General features: G+C 33.8%; 1 protein-coding gene across 8 annotated transcripts in view; it reads right to left on the reverse strand.

Moving 5' to 3' along the window:
- The window catches only part of Kcnt2 (potassium sodium-activated channel subfamily T member 2), a 387,627-nt gene that overhangs the window by 49,899 nt on the left and 317,398 nt on the right, over positions 1-20,330 (reverse strand). For all 8 annotated transcript variants that reach the window (XM_058583690.1, XM_058583689.1, XM_058583687.1 and 5 more), the window contains 3 exons: positions 4,825-4,926; positions 2,174-2,257; positions 873-1,001 (listed from right to left, as the gene is read on the reverse strand). In XM_058583690.1, coding sequence (XP_058439673.1) covers positions 873-1,001; positions 2,174-2,257; positions 4,825-4,926 — 315 coding nt within the window. The remainder of the gene's footprint in view (positions 1-872; positions 1,002-2,173; positions 2,258-4,824; positions 4,927-20,330) is intronic.

Consider the following 20,330-nt stretch of genomic DNA (forward strand, 5'->3'; position numbering starts at 1 on the left):
TTGGATAATTACTTGGACTACTGAAATATATACAATTGACCTAAGCCTAACAGTTCAGGTGATTTTACCTTAGATCCCCTTCTCCCCCCAAAGTAAGATCTTATCAAATTTCTGTGTGATTTATAATAACTTTGGGGTATCTGAAGAAGAAATATAAACTATTTCTTCACAAATATAAACTATAATGTGAACAATATTATACAATAGTGCATTACCTAAAATCATTATTTCATGAAGAATCTAATTTAAAAGGTGATATTTTACCAAGGATATAAAAACTACTTTCAACCACATGCTGTAACCATATTAAAATATACTGCATGTAGTCATCAAAATTTCATCTTCTATACTTCTAACTTGCTTTAAAAATTACCAAGTTTCTTCTGGCTGGTCTTCCAATATGCCTGGAGTTTTCTTTTGGTTGTACAAAGGTCTTTAATTTGAAGATTGAGAAACATGAATTTCAACACTTACTGACTTCTCTTCATTTTGCTTCCTTCTAAATGCTAACATAGGCAGTTGGAGAATACCTTACAAATCTAAGTTACTTTGAGAAATTTTCTTGTATGTCAGAACCTTAAGATTATTTAGAATTAATTTTATTCCTGACAATGTTCTAGAAACTGTTAACCTTAGATCTACAAAATGCATCCACATCCTGGTCTGTAATAGAGAATATCCCCCTAGACAGCAATATTTTGTGAAGTTCTGCCCTAGTTTACTTAAACAGCTGGTAAGTTTTTAGCTTTTGAGAATTGATACTATGTATGCATACAGCATTCTTTTTCACTTTCTATAGGGCTCTTTCAGGAATCAGTTTCTATGTTTATCAAACTAAACATCAAAAGTAGAATATGTTGATATTTCCAAACCTCAGATGTAGTGAGTTTCTGAGATTCTGTCCTGTAGATTCCAATGGGAACATCCCCAGTAGAAGAACACAGCTTCTGATAAAGTCTGGCATACGTTCTGATCCATAAGTCATCCTCGGTGATTTTCATCTATAATACATACAAATTACTTACATAATAAATGTTTTAAGAAATAAGTGAATTATTTTTCTCTTCTTCCAGGCAGAATTTATGAACTTTATTTATTTATTTATTTAGTAGTTTTAAATGGACCAAATGCCTTTATTTTATTTGTTTATTTTTATGTGGTTCTGAGGATCAAACCCAGTGCCTCACGCATACTAAACTTAAGAAATTTAAATACTCAATTTGGGACAGTATAACATTATAATAGTCCAATATCAACATGTAATAGGACACTGGGAATCAACTGTGAGATACTGTAGAACAAGTAGAGACATTCTAAAATGTTACAATAACTGGAGGCTGCATCGCATCCAGAATTTAGTGGAGAAAGTCTACTGGTGCTACAAAATGTAAAGATACTCCACTGCACAAAAAGACTTATCCTACACTTTCTTCTTAACAATACTCATATTGAAAGAGGTGTAGTGGAATGAGCACAGGGCAAACAGCAAACATTAGTTGTGGTCCTTCTTTGCTATTTGTTAATCTGGACTGTTAGCAAATCACTATATTCAATGCCCTTGAACACAGCACACTCCTATAAAACAGAGGCTGGTCCAGATATGGTGGCATGGGTGACTCAGGAGGCTGAGGCAAAAGGATCACTTGAACCCAGGAGTCTAAGACCAACCTGGGTATCACAGTGAGACCCTGCTTTAGGGGGAAAAGATGAGGGGAATGGGAAGTTAAACTCCATGATCACAGTTTTCCTGGAAAACATGCCATTCTATATCTGAACCTACTTGCCAGCTAGAAAAAAAAAATTGGTCTGAATTTGGTACAGAATGACTACTTGTTTGATTATTGATTAAAAATTATTTCCTGAAAACATTTTTTATAATTATTTTTATTGGTATGTTATGACTATATGTGACAGTAGGGTTCATTTTGACTTACTTGCACATGCATATAACATAATATGGTCAATTTCATTCCCTAGTACCTCCTCTTCCTGAAACAATGTTTAAGCAAAAAAAAAAAAAAAAAAAAAAAAAAAAACTCAGATATAACTCCTCTTTGGACACACATTAGTAAAAAATTACATAATTATACAAGAGTTAAACCAAAGTACATGCTGAATGAATTTTAGAACCTTGTATCACAACAATCGTCTATTCCAGAGATAATTAACTTACAGAACAAAGAAACCCCGATCCTGGTATAGTGTCCAGTCCCAACAGGAGTCTAGTGATAGAAATCATATAATCCTTTACAAATGACTGAAATATAAACAAAATATGTATGTATTATATACATGATATATGTAGAAAAGCTGGGAGATAAGACACCTATTTCTAACACATAACTTCTCATAACACATCATTAAATATCCATAAAAAAGTAAATTAAAAAACTGTCTTTTCAATATCCTCAGTAAACATGTACATTTTACATGTTTAGAAAATACAGAAAATAATTATTATTTAGAAAGATCTTAACATGTCTAAATTTTATGTGTTATTAGGCAAGACAGAACATTTTAGATGTTTTAATAACAAAAAACTACAAACTGAAAAAAGATGAATATCATAAAAATATTAAAGTGAATTTGCAATGAGTTACTTCAGTTTTTTAGTGTTAAGTTCAATGTATATAAATAAACATTGAACTAAAATTTTAAATAACACATCATTTATTATTACACAGATTCTCTTTTTCAATCACTGCACATTAAAATGGAACCTCTAAATAACTTTTTTTTTAAAGAGAGAGAGCATTTTTTTTAATATTTATTTTTCAGTTCTCAGCAGACATGACATCTTTATTTTATTTTTACGTGGTGCTGAGGATCGAACCCAGTGCCCCACGCATGCCAGGTGAGCACGTTACCTCTTGAGTCACATCTCCAGCCCCTCTAAACAACTTTTGATTTTGAATCATCATATATGTCTGGAATGACAGAGCATCTATCTTATTGGAAAAATTGAAAACTAGAACACAGTCTTTATAGACATACAAAGACTTTTATTAGTAAGATATTACAAAATGTGTGATAAAAAATCATTCCCTGGGCTAGGGGTATCACTTAGTGGTAGAATGCTTGCCTAGCACACATGGGACTCTGGGATTCAATCCCTAGTAGTAAAAAAAAAACGTGAGAAAGAAAAGAAAAAAAATATTCACAATAGTTCAAGAGCTATTAATAGCCTATGAAAAGCCCACTTGAGGAATTTATCTAGATTTTACTAATTCTGAAGTCCTCTGTTAACTGTTTTAAAAACAAGTCATGAAGTTCAAAATTGTAACCAGCAAATTGAAACAGAATAAAGTCATCAAGATAAAAAATAGCATAGCAGATTATAAGTGTGTTTTATTGTGAGATTTTTCTTCCAGTTATACACACAAACACCTGTATATATATGCAGATATCTATTAGATTGAAATGCAAAATAAAATGTTTGCTTTGTTATAATCCCCAAAATTTAAAACCTGTAGTTCTAAATCATTCTTTCTGCAGAAGCTTCAGAAAACAACTAATTTCCTTAACTCTGTTTATAATATAAAATATGAGGCAAAAATGAAGAAGTAAAAAAAACTTCAGCTTTCCCTTTCTACAAAGCTTTCCTTCTATTTAATGTATATATTAGACTTTCTCATATTATGTAATTTCAATAATGGATACTGCAGCCAAAAAATATGAAAAACTACTGGTTCAAAATAGCACCCAAGCATTTGTTTGCTATTGACTTAAATCTTCAGTTCAGACAATTCTGTTTAAACAAACTCTACCCTGCAGTCATCTTTTTAAGTGATAATAAAAGATTGTGTGTTTGGGGTGGGAGCTCTGCCTCCTGGAATTCCTGGTAATGTGCCTGGAAACTTTGGGTCAAATGGGAATATTTATTCTCTTTGTTGGGCTTGCTCTTGCACTCATCTGGTATCAGCAGATGGTTCCTGACATGGCTAGAGGCATATTCATGGACAAAATTGGCCCAAAGGCCAGCAGAAAAGTTTTAACTATCTTTGGATTCATTTATTCAGTCAAGCAATTATAGAAGACTATACGTTAATATATAATCAAAAAGAACAGGAACAATCAAATGCTTAGTTTGAGATTAGTGTTGTCAAATAATTTAAAGTCCTATGAACATCATCTTCCTTTTAATGGAAACATTTAGGGATTGTCTGCTCACTTTAATCAGAGAGTATGAAATATTATTATTGTTCAGTTGTTGGCAGGAATAATAAAAGATTATATTTGTGTGAAAGAGCATCTCCATGAATCTCTTAGCAATGATACAATGACAATGTTAACTTGGCATTCAGGAACAAACTAAATGGTTCTTTGTTATTGTAAAACCTTTTTTATGATTTTCTAAAGTAAGAAAAAATCAGAAGATGCTTAAATGTGTCCTTAGTTTATCAGTTTATCAATATAATTTGATACTTGATACCAAAATGGCAAAAAAGTAGACTAAGAAGAATGTTGTCTCTTTTTTAACTTAGTATTTTTCTTTATCATTTTTAAAGTCTAGAAATATGTTTGGAGTAATATGAAAAATGTATTAAAATGTCACATTGCAGAGAACTGGCACCAAAACAACAAGAACAACAACAAAGCCTAACAATAAATAATGTTATTTAAAAACAATGTTTTTAAATAACATTTTTCTTATAAAATGTTTCAGAGGAGCATTTATGTAATTAACTACATGAAATAAAACAGAAAATCATTTGAGAGCCAACATTAGTTAATAGCCTTAAATTTTATTGTTGGTTATTTAAACAAAATATAGGCTGAATATGAAATAACCATCTTTGAGAAAAAAAAAAGAATATCACATACCTGATATAGAAGAGTGTCCAACATACTGATGCTAAAAACCCTTCCAGCGGCAAAAGGCAGTCGAAACATGAAGGCTAAATTAGAACCTCTCTCCCGTTCTTTCTATTTAGAAATTTTAGAGAGGAGAATCTATGAGCATTCTCAGTTTTATGTATTTTTGCCTAGGTAAATTCTGTTGACAAAATAGATTCTTACTGCACAGTTCTTGGTTATTGAATCAAATGCAAACACATACTAAAGTCACATAATATACGATAGCAGAAGATTTGCTTTTAAATATTCACATATATGGGAACAAATAAGGCCGCTATCGTCTTGCATATTTGTGTCTCCTTAAAATTCATACCTTGAAATTCTAACTGCCAAGGTTATGGTTTTAGAAGGTGGGGCTTTGGGACATGATTAGGTGATGGAGGAGAAGCCCTCATGAACAGGCTTAGTGCCCTCACAAGAGACACAATCCCTTCCCGTGTGCCATCTTCAAACCAAAAGCAGACCCTCACCATCCACCAAAAGAGCCAACACCTCGATTGTGGACTTAACTTCCAGAACTGTGAGAGGTAAACACGTGCACCAGCCTATGGTACTACGTTGTTCCCCAGACAGACCAATACAGGCCCACCACATCCAGTAGCTTCTAGCTTTCCATCATCTTTATTTACTTCTCTGCCTCTTAAGTAGCGTCAGCCACACAAATTTGCAGGTAAGCTTCTGTAAATTTCCAAAACAAACAAACAAACAAACAAACAAAAAACACCATTGTTTAAGTGTGTATGTGTGTGTGTGTGTGGTGTTATGATGTACAGTGGTTTCTTTAACAAGAATTATTGCTGTTATCTTCCCTACTAAATGAAAGAATGAGAGCAAATATCAAAGTTTGAGAGGAAAAAAAAGTTTGAAAGGAGTTTCTTAAGGAAACCTGGTTACCCTTGTACTTGACACATGATAACCTAAAAATTGCTAGTTTATTTTGCTGCCAACTTTACAAGGAAAGATTGATACAGCTAGGAAAAGAAGAAAACAATCTTCACCAAGTGAAGCAACTGAGCTAAGCTCCTATATCTAAAGCGGAAAATTTAGGGAAATAAAGCTTCCTTCCCTTTCACCCATGTTAAAAATGGGTAGGAAGAAATACTTCAAAGGAGTCTCAGAGAGGAACTAGCACTACTGTTGCAGCTTGTTGTGATGATAGTATGAAAATGTCTGGAGTCCTGGAGTTCCCCAGAAGAGAAAAATGGAATGGGGGCTCCACAGTAGCCAGGCCCTGCTGGAGGAGGAATTATTAGCAGCACATCTGTCATGTTTCTCTAGTTGAGAAGATTATCCAGGCTATAAGAGTATCTTCACGTGAGATGCAGAGAGAAGACAAGGGAAAGGATAGGCAAGTGAATATGTCCAATACATTACAATATAATCTGTAATATACAACCAAGCCATTAAGAGTGCTTAATGTTGAACACACCTTGCAGATTGATTGGAGACAACTGGAATTAGCTGTTCTTATTGTGAATTTAGGGTCAAATGTAGCTCTTAAAGAGTGACAGGCATCACAGGTAAAACAAAGTCATGGTATCTTAAGCCAAATTAAGTGGGTGACCAGAATAAACTACCTGGCACCTTGGAGTTTGTCCAACATTTTCCACTAGGCAGGACAGGTGGGAAACAGCAAGATAACTGGGGGATTGCTCTTAGCTTACCAGGTCTTCCTTTCTGGGGCCTTTGATGATGACCTTTGTTCACTGGAATGCAATCTTCTAAACTAAGACTCATCTTCTCTCTTCATTACTTTATTTCTCTAGCTAACTAAGGGCATAGAATTCACAGCAAAGTATGTTTTTATGGTACCACATTTTTATCTGATCCCTTTTATTTGGTCAATTTTCTTTGATGTCAGAGTTAGCTGTATTCAAACTAAACAATATGAATATGGGCAAGAGAGTAGTGGTGATTGGATGGTGGCAGTAGAGAGGCATAGGAAAGTTCACCAGTGGTAATTATGCAGGTGTGAAGTGGGGTGGCAGTGTGTGATGGCAGATTCAGATGAAGCTGCAGAGGAACTGAGAACACTGAGCAAATTTTAACATGTAGAGGGCGACATGGTATCAAACACTGATGGAAAATCAAATAGAATGAACACTGAGAAAGACCATGATTGAGTAATTAGAACATGATTCCAACGGCAGCTTTCTCTTTTCTTTCTCACTGTGTAAACATCTAGTCTTTGGTTTTAAATATTTCATCTAGGACTTCTAAGCCCTTATGTTAAATTTTGCATCTTTCCCAAACTCCAATTATGCATCAAACTGAAGATCATTGCAAATTTAATCTCATATTTTACTTGAGTAAATTCCCCATCATGCTAAGTAATCTAACTAGTAAATCAGGGTCAGAAAACACTCACTAGTGAGTCTTTTTTTATCCCTCCTTGTCCCATATCTCCATCATACTTTCAAATTCACTTAATACCTCTTCCTTTTAACTTTGGTGCTTCAATGGAGATTTGAAGATATAAAGGATATAAAGTTCATGTTATGCAAAGCTCTCTTTCTTTAGTATTTATTTTGGCTGTTGTATTTTACAAGATGTTAGATATTTCTATTATTGCTTCTAGTAAAATCATATATTATAACTCCTTTTAAAACCATATTTCCTTTTTAATAGGCATTCAATTGAAGTTTCACTGTTGATTTTTTATTTTCTTCATAGTCACTTATTTTAAATGAGTAAAAAGACCCTGATATATTTATATCATGACTTAAACATCCCAGACACTTTGATACGCCTGTTCCTATCTATCTTTTCCATTAGGTTTGCTATCATGAACATATGTCTTTCTTGGAAGAAGAAATTTGTTTCTGGCAGAGATTTTGTTTCCTCTATTCTGTGTCCATCCAATACCATATGGAACGAGATGATAAAATTATTGGATTTAACAGAACAGTGTGGGAGGTGAAAAATACCAAGGATTCTGTTGGCACAAATTAGTGGCTTCTGTCCCCTACTTTCTCAGTTATGATTCTTTAGATTCCTCATTGTTCTCTCTGGACTCAATCACAACATAACATGCAAATCTATTGGCTTTTCTCAGTGTTCATCCTACCTGACCTTTCTTATAGTATTTGACAAAACATATTCTAATTGTAGAGATCTTTCTTTTGATATCACTTTATCTCAGCTACCAGACTACAAGTGGAATCCTCATTTCTTTTCTCTGATTTGTCTTTTTCCCAGACTCCTCTTTATGGACTCCAACACGTGGCCTTTAACTAAAATCTCTTTCCTGTAATTCCTTTTTTTTTTTTTAATATACTGTCTTTCCTTAAATGTATACTTCAATGTGCATAACTTTTTTTTTCTTTTTTTAGTATCTGTGTTTGAACCCTGAGGCACATCCCCAGCTCATTTTTAATTTTTTTTTTTTATTTTGAGACAGGGTCTTGCCAAGTTGCTGAGACTGGCTTTGAACTCACAATCCTCCTGCCTCAGCTTCCCAAGCCACTAGGATTATAGGAGTGCACCACCAAGCCTGGCAAAGAACATAACTTTTAGGTGTGCGTACATATATGTACATGGGTGCATATGTATATGTATAAATATACATACGTATATTTCCCATCCCTTTTGTTTCATTTATTATCACCTTTTTAATAAATATTGCAACTCTAACATACTTTAAAATATATCATCTACTCTACCAAAGTCAGTTCTTGCTCAGAATTCCTTGTATAATCAACATAATTACCTTGCCAATCCCAGACCAGGCCTTTATTATCTCATGCCTGAATTATTGAAATAACTTGGTAATTTTCTCCCTTTCCACCATAGAGTCCTTTTCTGGTAAATATAGAAATGCTATTTAATTTGATGAAAGCACAAATCTGATGATGTCAGATCCCCTGTGTCCTAACTTAAACCTGCTGAAGCTTCCCATTCACTATAAAAGAAATCCCAACAACTCAGCATTGAGGGCTGGCTCCCACAGTGCATTCCAGGATGACTTCTCAGTTCTTCCCAGCACAGACTACTGATGAGTCAGAATGGTTGTCGGGCTAAATCCTAAAAACTTCTGCCTTATATTTGAGCTCCAACTTACTGAATAACATAAACTTCACAGAGCCCACCATTTTCAATCTGCAAGTTCTCCTCATCCTCTATAATATGTGTAATATGTGATGCATTCTGTCCTCGGAAAAGCCTCTCATACCAACCCAGTGGCACTCTTCTGATTGTGTGATTCATTCTGCATTTGTGATTTCATACCTTTTAATTATTAACTTCCTTTACAGAGGAAAAATAATCAAAACTTGACAGCACCAACTTAAAGTCCCGTTGTCTATAAAATTATGGGAAAAGATCTTAAGCAACTGATTCCATCCTGATAAGAATACATTACATAAGTGCTTTCTTTTCTTTTAGTACTGGACAATGAATAAGAGGGAGACAAAAAGTTAGTGTTAACTATCCAGTTTGATCCACCAAAACTATGTCTCAAAAAAAGAGAAATAACATGAAAATGATTAGTCAATTAATTAATCACTGGCAGTGATCAGTCCAAAGCTAAATTATAGAAGTTTAATTAGTTCTACTATATTCATTGATGCTTACTAAGTTTTCAATATTTTCCCATAAATATCTAACTTTCTGACTCTAAATTTGGAAAATCATAGGTCATACAGGAGTTGGCCAGAGTTGAAAGCACCTGCTTCCTTTGAAATTCTTACACATGATTCACTTTTCTAATTAAAATTGGCTGCCTGAACTGAAAGTTCCTTATGATTCTTTACTTTAGAAAGTAAAATAGTATTACCTAAGGGGACTATAGTTAATATACTACTTAAATGTAACTTAGGTGAATGTCAATAATATGAGAAAGTAACACAATGAATAAGCTAACTGTGCATATAAAAGTGCGTGTTAAGTTAAAGAAGAAAAGGAATCTTTCTAATTGCCTGTAGAATAATCCTTGCTTTAGGATAAAATTCAAAGCGGTGGGCCTAGGGATGTGGCTCAGTGGTAGAGCATTTACATATTGTACAAGAGGGTTCAGTCCCAGCATCCCTGCTCCACCCTACTCACCCCAGCTCCAGGAAGGAAGGAAGGAAGGAAGGAAGGAAGGAAGGAAGGAAGGAAGGGCAACCAAGAAACACTTGCCAATTAACTATTGTGCCTTAGACTTTGACCTAGGTTCCTAAAATGTGGTGATAATTAACAAAAGGTTCCAGGTGTGTAGGAATGTATGGTTTTACTGAGGAAACAGACTGAAAATCAAACATTTTAAGGCCAGATGATGTAACCATGTATTATGGTGGTCTCAGGAGGATGAGGATGGTGCCATGGGTGAAATTACTACAGAGTTGAACCTTGAAGTTTGCCAAGGAGAATGAAGTAATTCACCATTCCATGTTCAAGAACTTATTACTTTTGCTTTTTTATACAGTGAAAAATCTAAAATCTTTGTACCTTTTAAATAGAATTTGGAGAAACAGTGAACAATATTCTGCTTGTATTTTTATAAAATTTTAAAAGTAACTATATGCATTTATTTAAAAATATAAGTATTAATAAGTTCTGTATCATTTACTGTTTTTCAAAAAATATATAATTACAAAAAACAGACAAAATCAACAATCATACCCATAATGAGGGAAGACCTGCAACCAAAACAACTTGTAGGATGCAGGTACCTCAATGTTTCCTCAAATCTCTGCAGAAATAGTTGGTAATCCCTACTGGGAGATATTTTGGAAGATAAAAGAAGAAAAAAGTAACTTTAACACAAGAATTAAAAGGGAGGGTCTGCTTTTTAAAATTAGAATATCAATATATAAGTTTGGTTTTGAGCAAGGCTGAAATAAAGAGTTCTCCTGATTTTGATTAAGTCATAAGAAGCCAACATTCAAGACTAAGTAACATTCAACATTCAAGCTTTAAGTAAGAAGTGGATTAGTATTAAAGGTAAAATTTAAATATTTGAGCCTTCAGAAGATAAAGAAAGAGAGCATAATTTTTTTGTGAAAATTTTATAATATGGAGAGCTGTCAATGTAAATTGCATCATGATTTTGAAATATTAACAAGAATAAAGATGAATAATTCATGATGAGTCTAGACTATTTTGTTTTGATACTACCTACAAAAGGCTGTTCCATATGTTATTTTTCCAAAGCGGAGGGGTAACTGCTTAAATAATGATGAATTTTGATTATAATTATCTTGCATGATCTAGGCAGACAGACCAAAATCATTTTCAAATTAATGACTGAAATCATATAAAAATTTACTATTGTATATTTTAGATTCATTAAGAATAAACTTCCAGGTGCAGTGGTACACACCTGTAATCCTGCATCTCCAGAGGCTGAGATAGGAGGATCATAAGTTCAAAGCCAGCCTCAGCAAAATGAGACACTAAGCAATTCAGTGAGACCCTGTCTCTAAATAAAATACAACATAGGTCTGGGGATGTGGCTCAGTGGTTGAGTGCTCCTGAGTTCAATCCCTGGTTCCTTCCGCCTTCCAAAAAAAGAATAAACTGTCATAAGATTAGTCTTATTTTAATATCTTGATAATCCTTTAACTCCAAGAATAAAATTTAAGAAAATTACAGAAATTAATAAAATTTGATGGTTATAGAAATTATACATGTGGAAAAAAAGTCAAAGATGTCAGAGACAATACATTTTGAATAAAAAAGAAATGGGGTATTTTTGTATGTCAATTTTCAATTAATTACCAATAATTGGATTATAAAAGTTGAATATATTATTACATAAATGAATAAATATATGGAAACTATAATTCTAGATTCCTATTACCTTAATTGGAATAATTTGGAAGGTGCATTTTAGCCACACACACATACACACACACACACAAAAAAAAAATACAGCTTTACAATTTGTGAAAAGATTTACGCACTCAAAATAGTAAACTAATTATCTGGAACATTTTCTTGAGTCTGGTTCAAAGTTAGTTCAAGCTAAATATAACTAAGCATAGAAACTTTCAGGGAACTCTTCTACAGTTCATGATGTGAAGAAATATATTTAGGATTTTACTCACTTAAAAATAAAAATGTTCATTTTCCAATGTAATTGAGCAGGTATTATGTTGACTTCAAAGTTTTGAAAAGCTCCCTTCCTACCCCTCACACTTAATCTGTGATGTAAAGTGCTTCTATTTTACTTCTGTATTCCTTAAAATAGACAATTGATCAATTGCCACATCTTCTCTTTGACACTGGGTTCAAAAACTAAATGTGGCCTGGTGTATGAGCCCAGCAGATCAAGAAGCTGAGGCAGGAGGATCACAAGTTCAAAACTGCCTCAGCAACTGAGTTAGGCCCTAAGCAACTCAGCAACACCCTGTCTCAAAATGAAAAATAAAAAAAGGGATGGGGATGTGCTCAGTGGTTAAGCACCCCTGGGTTCAAACCCTGGTAACCCCCTGCAAAACACACACACAAACACAAACACACACACACACACAAAGAAACAGCAACAAAAAACCTGAATGTGCTTTGCCAGCTAGTAAGACAGAATCTAACAGTGAAGGAAAAACCTATTAATGTAAAAGAAGTAATAAGAAAGAGAGATCATTGGTTTAAAGTCCCATCATTAATAATATATTTATATTTTAATATGCAATGAATATCCATATTTTTATAAGTACATATAAATGTAAATGATAAAAGTATATCAATAATAAAAATATACCCCAAAAGTTACCTTTATTATCCTAGGTGGCAATTTTTTTGTTGTTGTTGTTTTAACACGAAGAAATTTCTTTCTTTTTTTTTTAAATTACCTTATCAGGAAATAAAATGAATTCTGTGATCTTGCTCTCTGTATGTGTATGTTCATGTGTGTATATATATGTTTTTATAAATAGAAAAGTAATTGTTGGCCTCTAGAAATAATAAAGTTAACCAGCATATTAAATTTATTTATTTTCACAGAATGTTTACTTTTATAAAAATTTTACATTTTACTAGTGTAAATTTTACTAACGTGTCAAGTTATGTAAGTCCAATACTTTTTTGCATTTGCTATTTAACTTTAATATTTTTAAAAACTTTGACATATATTTTCATCTTTACCATAGAAACATATGGCAGGCCATGTGAGACTGTTCCAGAGGGAGTAGTCCTCTTTGTAGTCAATGTGAATGTACTTCCTGGGTTGTGCATGACACAATCTTAGTAGCCCAATGTGAAGATTCTGTACCTGTTGTGTGAATCATAATACTATGCACTAGGTTGTTAGACAAAGATGCATATTAAGAATTGTTATCTACATAAATTGTATTTATCATACTTTAAGGGTAGATCAGGTAATGTTTTTTCACACTTACAAGGAAAAGAAACTAATTAGTGTCTTTCTCAAATTATTTTTTGGACTAACAGAGGAAGGGATAAAACAGGATTCTTAAAAACAGTAAAAGAATTCTAGTGAATCAAACCCAGTGTAGGCTGATGGTATCAAACACCATGCAGCTATTTTAGTACTTCCATTATGAATAAAAGGTAACTCAACTGTTCTGGGCAGAAAAAGAAAGTAAGATAATGAGCCTGTGTTTGTTTTCATATATCTATGTTAACATCAAATTACAAATTCTTTGTGTTTTATTCTATTTTGTAACTCCTAGTATTTAGCAAGGCATTTGGCTCATAGTTTACTCGGTAAATATTTGCTCATTTGAATTCAAACTGAGAATATGTAAAATGTTGCCTTCTTGTTTTTACATAATAAATATGTTGAAAAAATAACTTTAATATTCTTACCCTCTTTCTCCCAGAAGATATATCTAATTGCTGGTAGAATTTTGTCATTGTACCAGTGACAAATTTGCACATGACTTATAGATATGCTTACTTTCATTCTGATACCAATTCTTTGAAAGCAACTGAGTATCCTTCAATGCAGTTCATTTCTGACACACTTCCTGCAGTTGACTGAGGCCCTACAGATTAAGGGCTCAGTCTCATATAACTGTCTCCACTTTGAACATCAGCCATAGTCCCAAGTATTTCCAAGCCAACTGCACTTCTGCCCCTCCAGCTACAAATTTGGGGATCCCCATAAACCCCCTGATATTGGATAATTCTCTAAAACAACTCAAAGAATGTATGAAAACACTATACTTTAATGATTGTCATTTCAGTAAAAAGATATGAAGAAACAGCAAAGGAAAATGTTCCTAGAAATTCTGGAAAGGTCCCAAGAGCACAGGAGATTCTATATATCAATATATTCACCAACCAGGAAGCTTTGTGAACCTAATTTTTAGAGGTTTCATATGAGTATGATTAATTAAACCATCAGCCAAATAATTGAACTCAGTTCCTAGCTCTCTTTCTTGGAGGTGGGGAGCAGGGTAGCTGGGCTGCAAAGTTACAACCTTCTATTACTGTGGTTTATTTTTCCTGGTAACCAGCTCCCATTATGAAGCCATATAAGGGCACCCTTCATGAGCCACCCTGTTGAAATGTCATCTCACATTTTCATTACTTTGCCTTTTACATTGGTGTATATTTATTATGATTGTAAAATGTAATCATGATCATCACTGGGGAATGGTAACAATTCAAAGCAAGTTTAAAGGAAGAATTCTTGAAGCAAATTATGCACACACATAAGCATGAGTAAAAGGATGTTTTGATAAAACATCAAAGAAGAGAAATAAAATAAGTCTTTGGAGGAATAAGAGATAAATGTTTTTCCTCTTCTATATTTATTTTCCCCCTGCTTCTCCATTTCTTTTTAGTTCTTATTCTATGTTTCTGATGCTCATTGTGACTACTTTGCTGGGAGAAATGTCCAAGGACTTCAAAGATGGAAGCCTCACTGAGAAAACAGTAGTGGTGATGGGAATATTTTGGAAAGGATAATGTAAAAAAAATGAGCACGGAAATAGCAATGATGAAAGAAAGGTCAGAGGAAAAGGAAAATGCAAATTAAACTATGATGTTCAGGATATGTTTTGATAGTGTGTTCATATTTAAGAAAATAATTGTGATGAGAATGCTGACTGTCTGATATTTTCATGGCCCAATCCTTCAAGGGAAATAAGGAATACATGGCTATGTACTTAAATTAGCCAATTGCATATGAATAGACGAGTATGCTATTCTAAGTCCAGGCCTACAGCCTACAAAAACTTCCATCCATGTAATATTAGTGTTTTTATACTGTTATTTCCTGCAGAGATTAAGAGCCTTTAAGATACATATAAAAAATACAAAGTCTCACTCAAACCCATTGTCTCAATAACCTGAAAGTATCTTCCCTAATGAGAGAAATGGAGGGAACATTATGTATGTGTCTGTCCATGAAACTGAATAGAAGGCAAGTATACAAGAAGCTATCAAGTTTAAAAAGAAGAAGAACAACAACAAAAATATTCTGGTTTGAAAAAACTTTAGACTTCTTCAGCTTTTATAGGTAAGAAGCAAGTTACAAAAATTGCAAAAGCTGCAAGGAGGATGTATTCCTAAATTGAAAATAATAATAATGACTTAGGACAAAGCTTGAAGTGAAACACAAGATCCACATGAAACAAGAGAAAAAGTAATTCTTCAAAATTAGTAACTATGAGAATAATCAAGGAATTGCTTCCTCAACCAGAACAGAGGGGAAGTCCTCAAAAATCTTTGCTCACATCATTGTTATGCACTAGTGATCCTTCTGGGTTTTAGGTTATTTCCTTTTCTTAATGACAGCTAGTATTATGGTTATGAGGTTCAAGAAATGCTACTCTCAAATGTGTCACCTTGGCTTTTGAGAAAACGGTAGAGGCAGGAAAGTCTCTCTGATCTTTTCTTTCCCCTTTTCCTATAAAATAAGGGGGAAATGAGTGTCCCTTCTTAACTAGAGGAAACAAAAGAGTTCATCTCTGAAGACAGACAGATGCCAAGAGGAGTCTAAACAAACAGGCCTTGAGCTAACTTCTCCCCAGTTTGTTACCATTAATTACACCACACCTCTTTTGTCCAATCATACTTTGGTACAACTGTCCACTCTTCACAAAACCTAAGCATAAAATATGTGGACTTCTGTGCTTCTTCAGGTCTTCATTTCTAAAAATTCTGAAAATATGTTAAATAAATGTGTGTTTTTCTTGTTAATATTTTGTCCTGGGGATCTCAGCCATGAACCTTGGGATGGGTGATCTTTTTTTCCTCCCTGACAGTGGATACTTTTCAGCAAGTGACCACTTTCAGAGAAGTCCTACAGAGTATATTATTTTTGACACCAATGGAAACTATGTATTTAATAGAATGTAAGGTCTAAAAGGAAAACATAAAGCTTATTGGCACACCAATAAAGCCAACTGGGACCAATACAGTTCATTGTTCCAAACTCATCCTTATTAATAATTAATTAATATTCTACTTCTTAAATTTCAATGAGAATGATGTAGCAAAAAAGTTTGTACATAGCTAAGCTGGTGTGAATTCCTAATTTGAAACCTTGATTGTGTTTCTACAGTTAAGGCCTTGCCCCTGAAAATGCAGATGTAAATACTTGCAGATCAACTGAAGTGATATTCATAATTGTGTTGAAAGAATATAATCCGCTTATTTCTCAGTCAACAGTAGCCATTCAAAATGTTAATGGGAATATATTTAAACATTGGAAATAAAAGTCAGATTCCTAATCTAAAAAGATGTATTTATATCCATAGTGCAAATACAGGAAGATAATTATACAGCAAATTAGCTGTATTTTCATACCAGTAATATTAGTGATTAAAAAATACTGACTAGAAATGGACAGTTATCACATCATTGAAAGAACATTGATTAATTTGTAAGGGATGCTGTAACAAAGAACTACCAACTAGGTGGTTCACATAACAGAAATCCCATGGTCTTATACCTCCAAAACCTAGAAGTCTGAAATCAGATTGCTGGTAGGACTGGCTTCTTCTGAGAACTATTAGTGATCTGTTCTAGGTCTCCTTTATTTGATGATTTTTTCCATATTTCTCTTCACATTGCCTTTCTTTTACTCCTGTTTTTGCTATGTCCAAACTTAGTTTTGTGTTTGTTGTTGTTTATAATGATGCCCCTAGTGACCTCTTTAGAGGATGGTTTCCTACAGAACTTATTTCCAAATAAGGTCACATATAAGGTACTGGGGGTCAAAATACCAACATATTTCCTGTGTGTTTGGGAGGGGGCATAAGATACGTAATTCAACTCATAAAAGTACACAAGTCTTAAAAGTTTCTATTGGAAAAATCCTAATTTCAGTAAATAAAGTGTCAATAAATGGATAAAGAAAGATTTTTCCCATGGTTTTAAAAAATCAAAACCTCTGTTTTCAATTAGAGTTCCTGCAGTCTCCCTATTCATGAATAATATGTTCCAAGAAGAAAGAGTTTCTTCTTGGGGAAAATTGTAAAATTCTAGAAGATATCCAGGCAAATACAATATATATATATATATATATATATAAAATATATTATTATATATTATATATATTATATTATATATATTAATATATATTAATATAATATATTAATATATATTAATTTTTATATATATATATATATAATTTCTGTGAATCCCTAAGAAAGTCCCTACTCTTCTCCTTTATCTTACAGCATTTCCTTTAGAAAACCTGCAACTGCAAATCCATCCTCTTCCTTTTTGAGATGAATGCCAATCTTTTGAAAACTCTAGCAAGTTTTATAATTTAGGAGCATCTTTCTTAGAGTCCTTGGATCTATCTTTTTAATTGTTTGAAATGTGAATATCAAAGAAGATGACAACTAACACCACTGTCTCTTTGGGACGTTTAGCCTAGCTTCAAGTTCTACTTGAAATTGGTTAAGGCCTAGATACATTGGGACATAAATTCCTTATACAACAAAGTGTTTTTTAAGTTTTCTTTCAGGAAATATCCCAGAGGTTACTCAAGGATGATTTGGAATCACCAAATGTATACTAACAAAAAGAGGCCAGAGTCTCATATCAATGACCTTCTGACATTACAAACTTAAAATCCCCCAAGCAGAATATATCAACTTCCCTCAAAATGAAACATATGAACTATGAAGAGGCATGATGACCATCTAACACACCTCCAAAAACTCTAAATGACTCCCCTTCTTGCCATCCAATCAATTCGTCCCTCACCTTCCTATAAATCCATCACCAACAGATTTCAGAGACAGATCTGAGCTTTCTGCTCTTGATCTCCCTGCAGGTCAACCTCACAAGAAATCTGTTCCCTCCCCACCACTATCACCAAAAATCAGTGCCACAGTAATGACTTATATGTACATCAGGCAGGGTCCTTGCTCAATTCCATACCTTGTTTATTACAAAGACAGAAAAGTTTTTGCTTTTCCTTTGGATAAAGAAAAGCATATACATAAATATCATGCATGTGGTTTTTTATTAACAAGGACGTAATTGACCATCTTTGCAGTCTCTGGTGGATTGCCTGGGATACATAAAATGTCTGGTTTAAATGTTTATCAAATAAAACTGTTTCCTACATTTGTGGAAAGGATTTCCAGGTTAACAACAGATTTCATTTATAATTAATGCTCCAGTAAACATCAAAACTTCATTTTGTTCTTTTTCTTTAATGCAATAAACACACAATTATGGAGACATACATAAGCTTACAAATATTGAAAATAACTTCCACAATTATGACCTTGCTACATAAACTGACCCAGCATAAAACTGAATGCATACAATGGAATTAGTGACATTAAACACAGATACATTTTATGCTTTTAATATCATTTTTATTAATTATATGTCAAATACTAGGTTGTTTTCTTTACAGATAAGTATCCCAGGGTTTTGAACCTGGAAATGATTTGTTCTGATTTCATTCCTCAAAATTGACAAATCTGACCCCAAAGCCTGGCCTCTTGAGCACCTGGTGATCCCACCTCATTTTTCACAAAGCATGGCATGTTGCATCACATCAGCCCCAATTCCAGCTAGATTCCTAATTACTGGGTTTGCCTGTGGGTACTAAGACAATTTAGTCCTGCTTTCCATCCCTTCACCCCTTCTATGCTGCTAAAGTGGTATAGCATAATGGAGTTTCTGGCTCAAATATTGATTCCTAAGTTTCCCATACTGCATTGGTGTGATAACCACACAATCTTGAAAAAGTTATTTAATCTAACATTCAGTTTCCATGTCAGGAAGTGGGCATAACAACAATTTCCATAAGCCCACAAAAGAGTGTGGTAAGGTTGGACTAACACAGTGTATGTGATTAGCTTTGGAGATGGAAATCCATAGACAGAAGTGCAGAAACATTCTTACACATCAAGTCTAACAGAAATGAAGATGCTGTCTTAAATAATAGAGAAACTAAGCACTGGGACCAGATTTCATGTCCAACTCCGTATTTAATTTCACTTCCCTATTTTCTTTCATAATAATCATATGAAATTTGTTCTCTTTCATTACTCAAAATTTGGGGATCAGCAAGAGGGTTCCCTTTCTACCCTCTCTAGCCTGTCTATTGTGTAACATGTCAGGAACTACACGTAGGCAAACTAATCAGTAACAGGGTTGTTTGAGTAAATAAAGATATTTGTTCTTGAGATCTACAAAACACAAAAATATTGTGATTTGGTGATCAGATCAGATGTGCATGATTTGGCCACAAACCTGCAACCATGGTGGGAAAGCACCACAATATCTGGTCACCCATCTATATGAACCAACCCTAAATCAGTTTCTTGGGACCATATCTCCCATTTTCCACTCTGCTAACTCATCATAATAAAATTCTTTCTCTCTGGATACTTTACTACTTGACTATTTGGCTTCTATCATACAGAAAGCAGACTGAGTTTTTCCCATGACAAAAATATGTAAAAGAGAACTCTCAGGTGAAATGTAAAAACAAACAAAAATATAAGTATCATTTTCTCTGCCTCTTATGTGTCATAAGCAAAGAAGACAACATAAACTTGTTTTTACATGTATAGAACTGAGTCTTTTTTTCCCTTTTCAATCTAGTTCTTTCGATATACTCGTGTTATGATTTAGATATGAAGTCTTCCCCAAAAGCTCTTGTGTTAATGCAGGAATATTTAGAGATGAAATGATGAGACTGTGAGAGCGGTAACTAATCAGCCTAATTTAGGTTGAATGGACTAATTGGGTGGTGGGTGTACCCTGAAGAGTCCATCTTCCTGGAGTCTCTTTCTGTCCTCTAATCTGCCTCCTGGTCATCATGAGTAGAACAGAGCTCCTCCACCATGCACTTCCACCAAGATGTTCTGCCTCACCTTGAACCAGAGCAATGCAGTCAGCTGACCAAGGACTGAACCTCTGAGGCCATGAACCAAAATAAACTTTTCCTCCTCTAAGTTGCTCTTGATAGGCATTTTGGTCACAGAAATGAATAGTCCTCTAACAATTAATATCTAGTAAACGCTGAATACACAACAACATCTACCCACTGCTGGACCTGGTTGTTGAGAATGGAAACCAAAACTTTCTTTCCACAAAACGTG

Source organism: Marmota monax, unplaced genomic scaffold (assembly GCF_021218885.2).
Source record: "Marmota monax isolate L192 unplaced genomic scaffold, Marmota_monax_Labrador192_F-V1.1 WCK01_AAM20220418_F8-fsc00326, whole genome shotgun sequence".
In the NCBI taxonomy this organism is placed as follows: Eukaryota; Metazoa; Chordata; class Mammalia; order Rodentia; family Sciuridae; genus Marmota; species Marmota monax.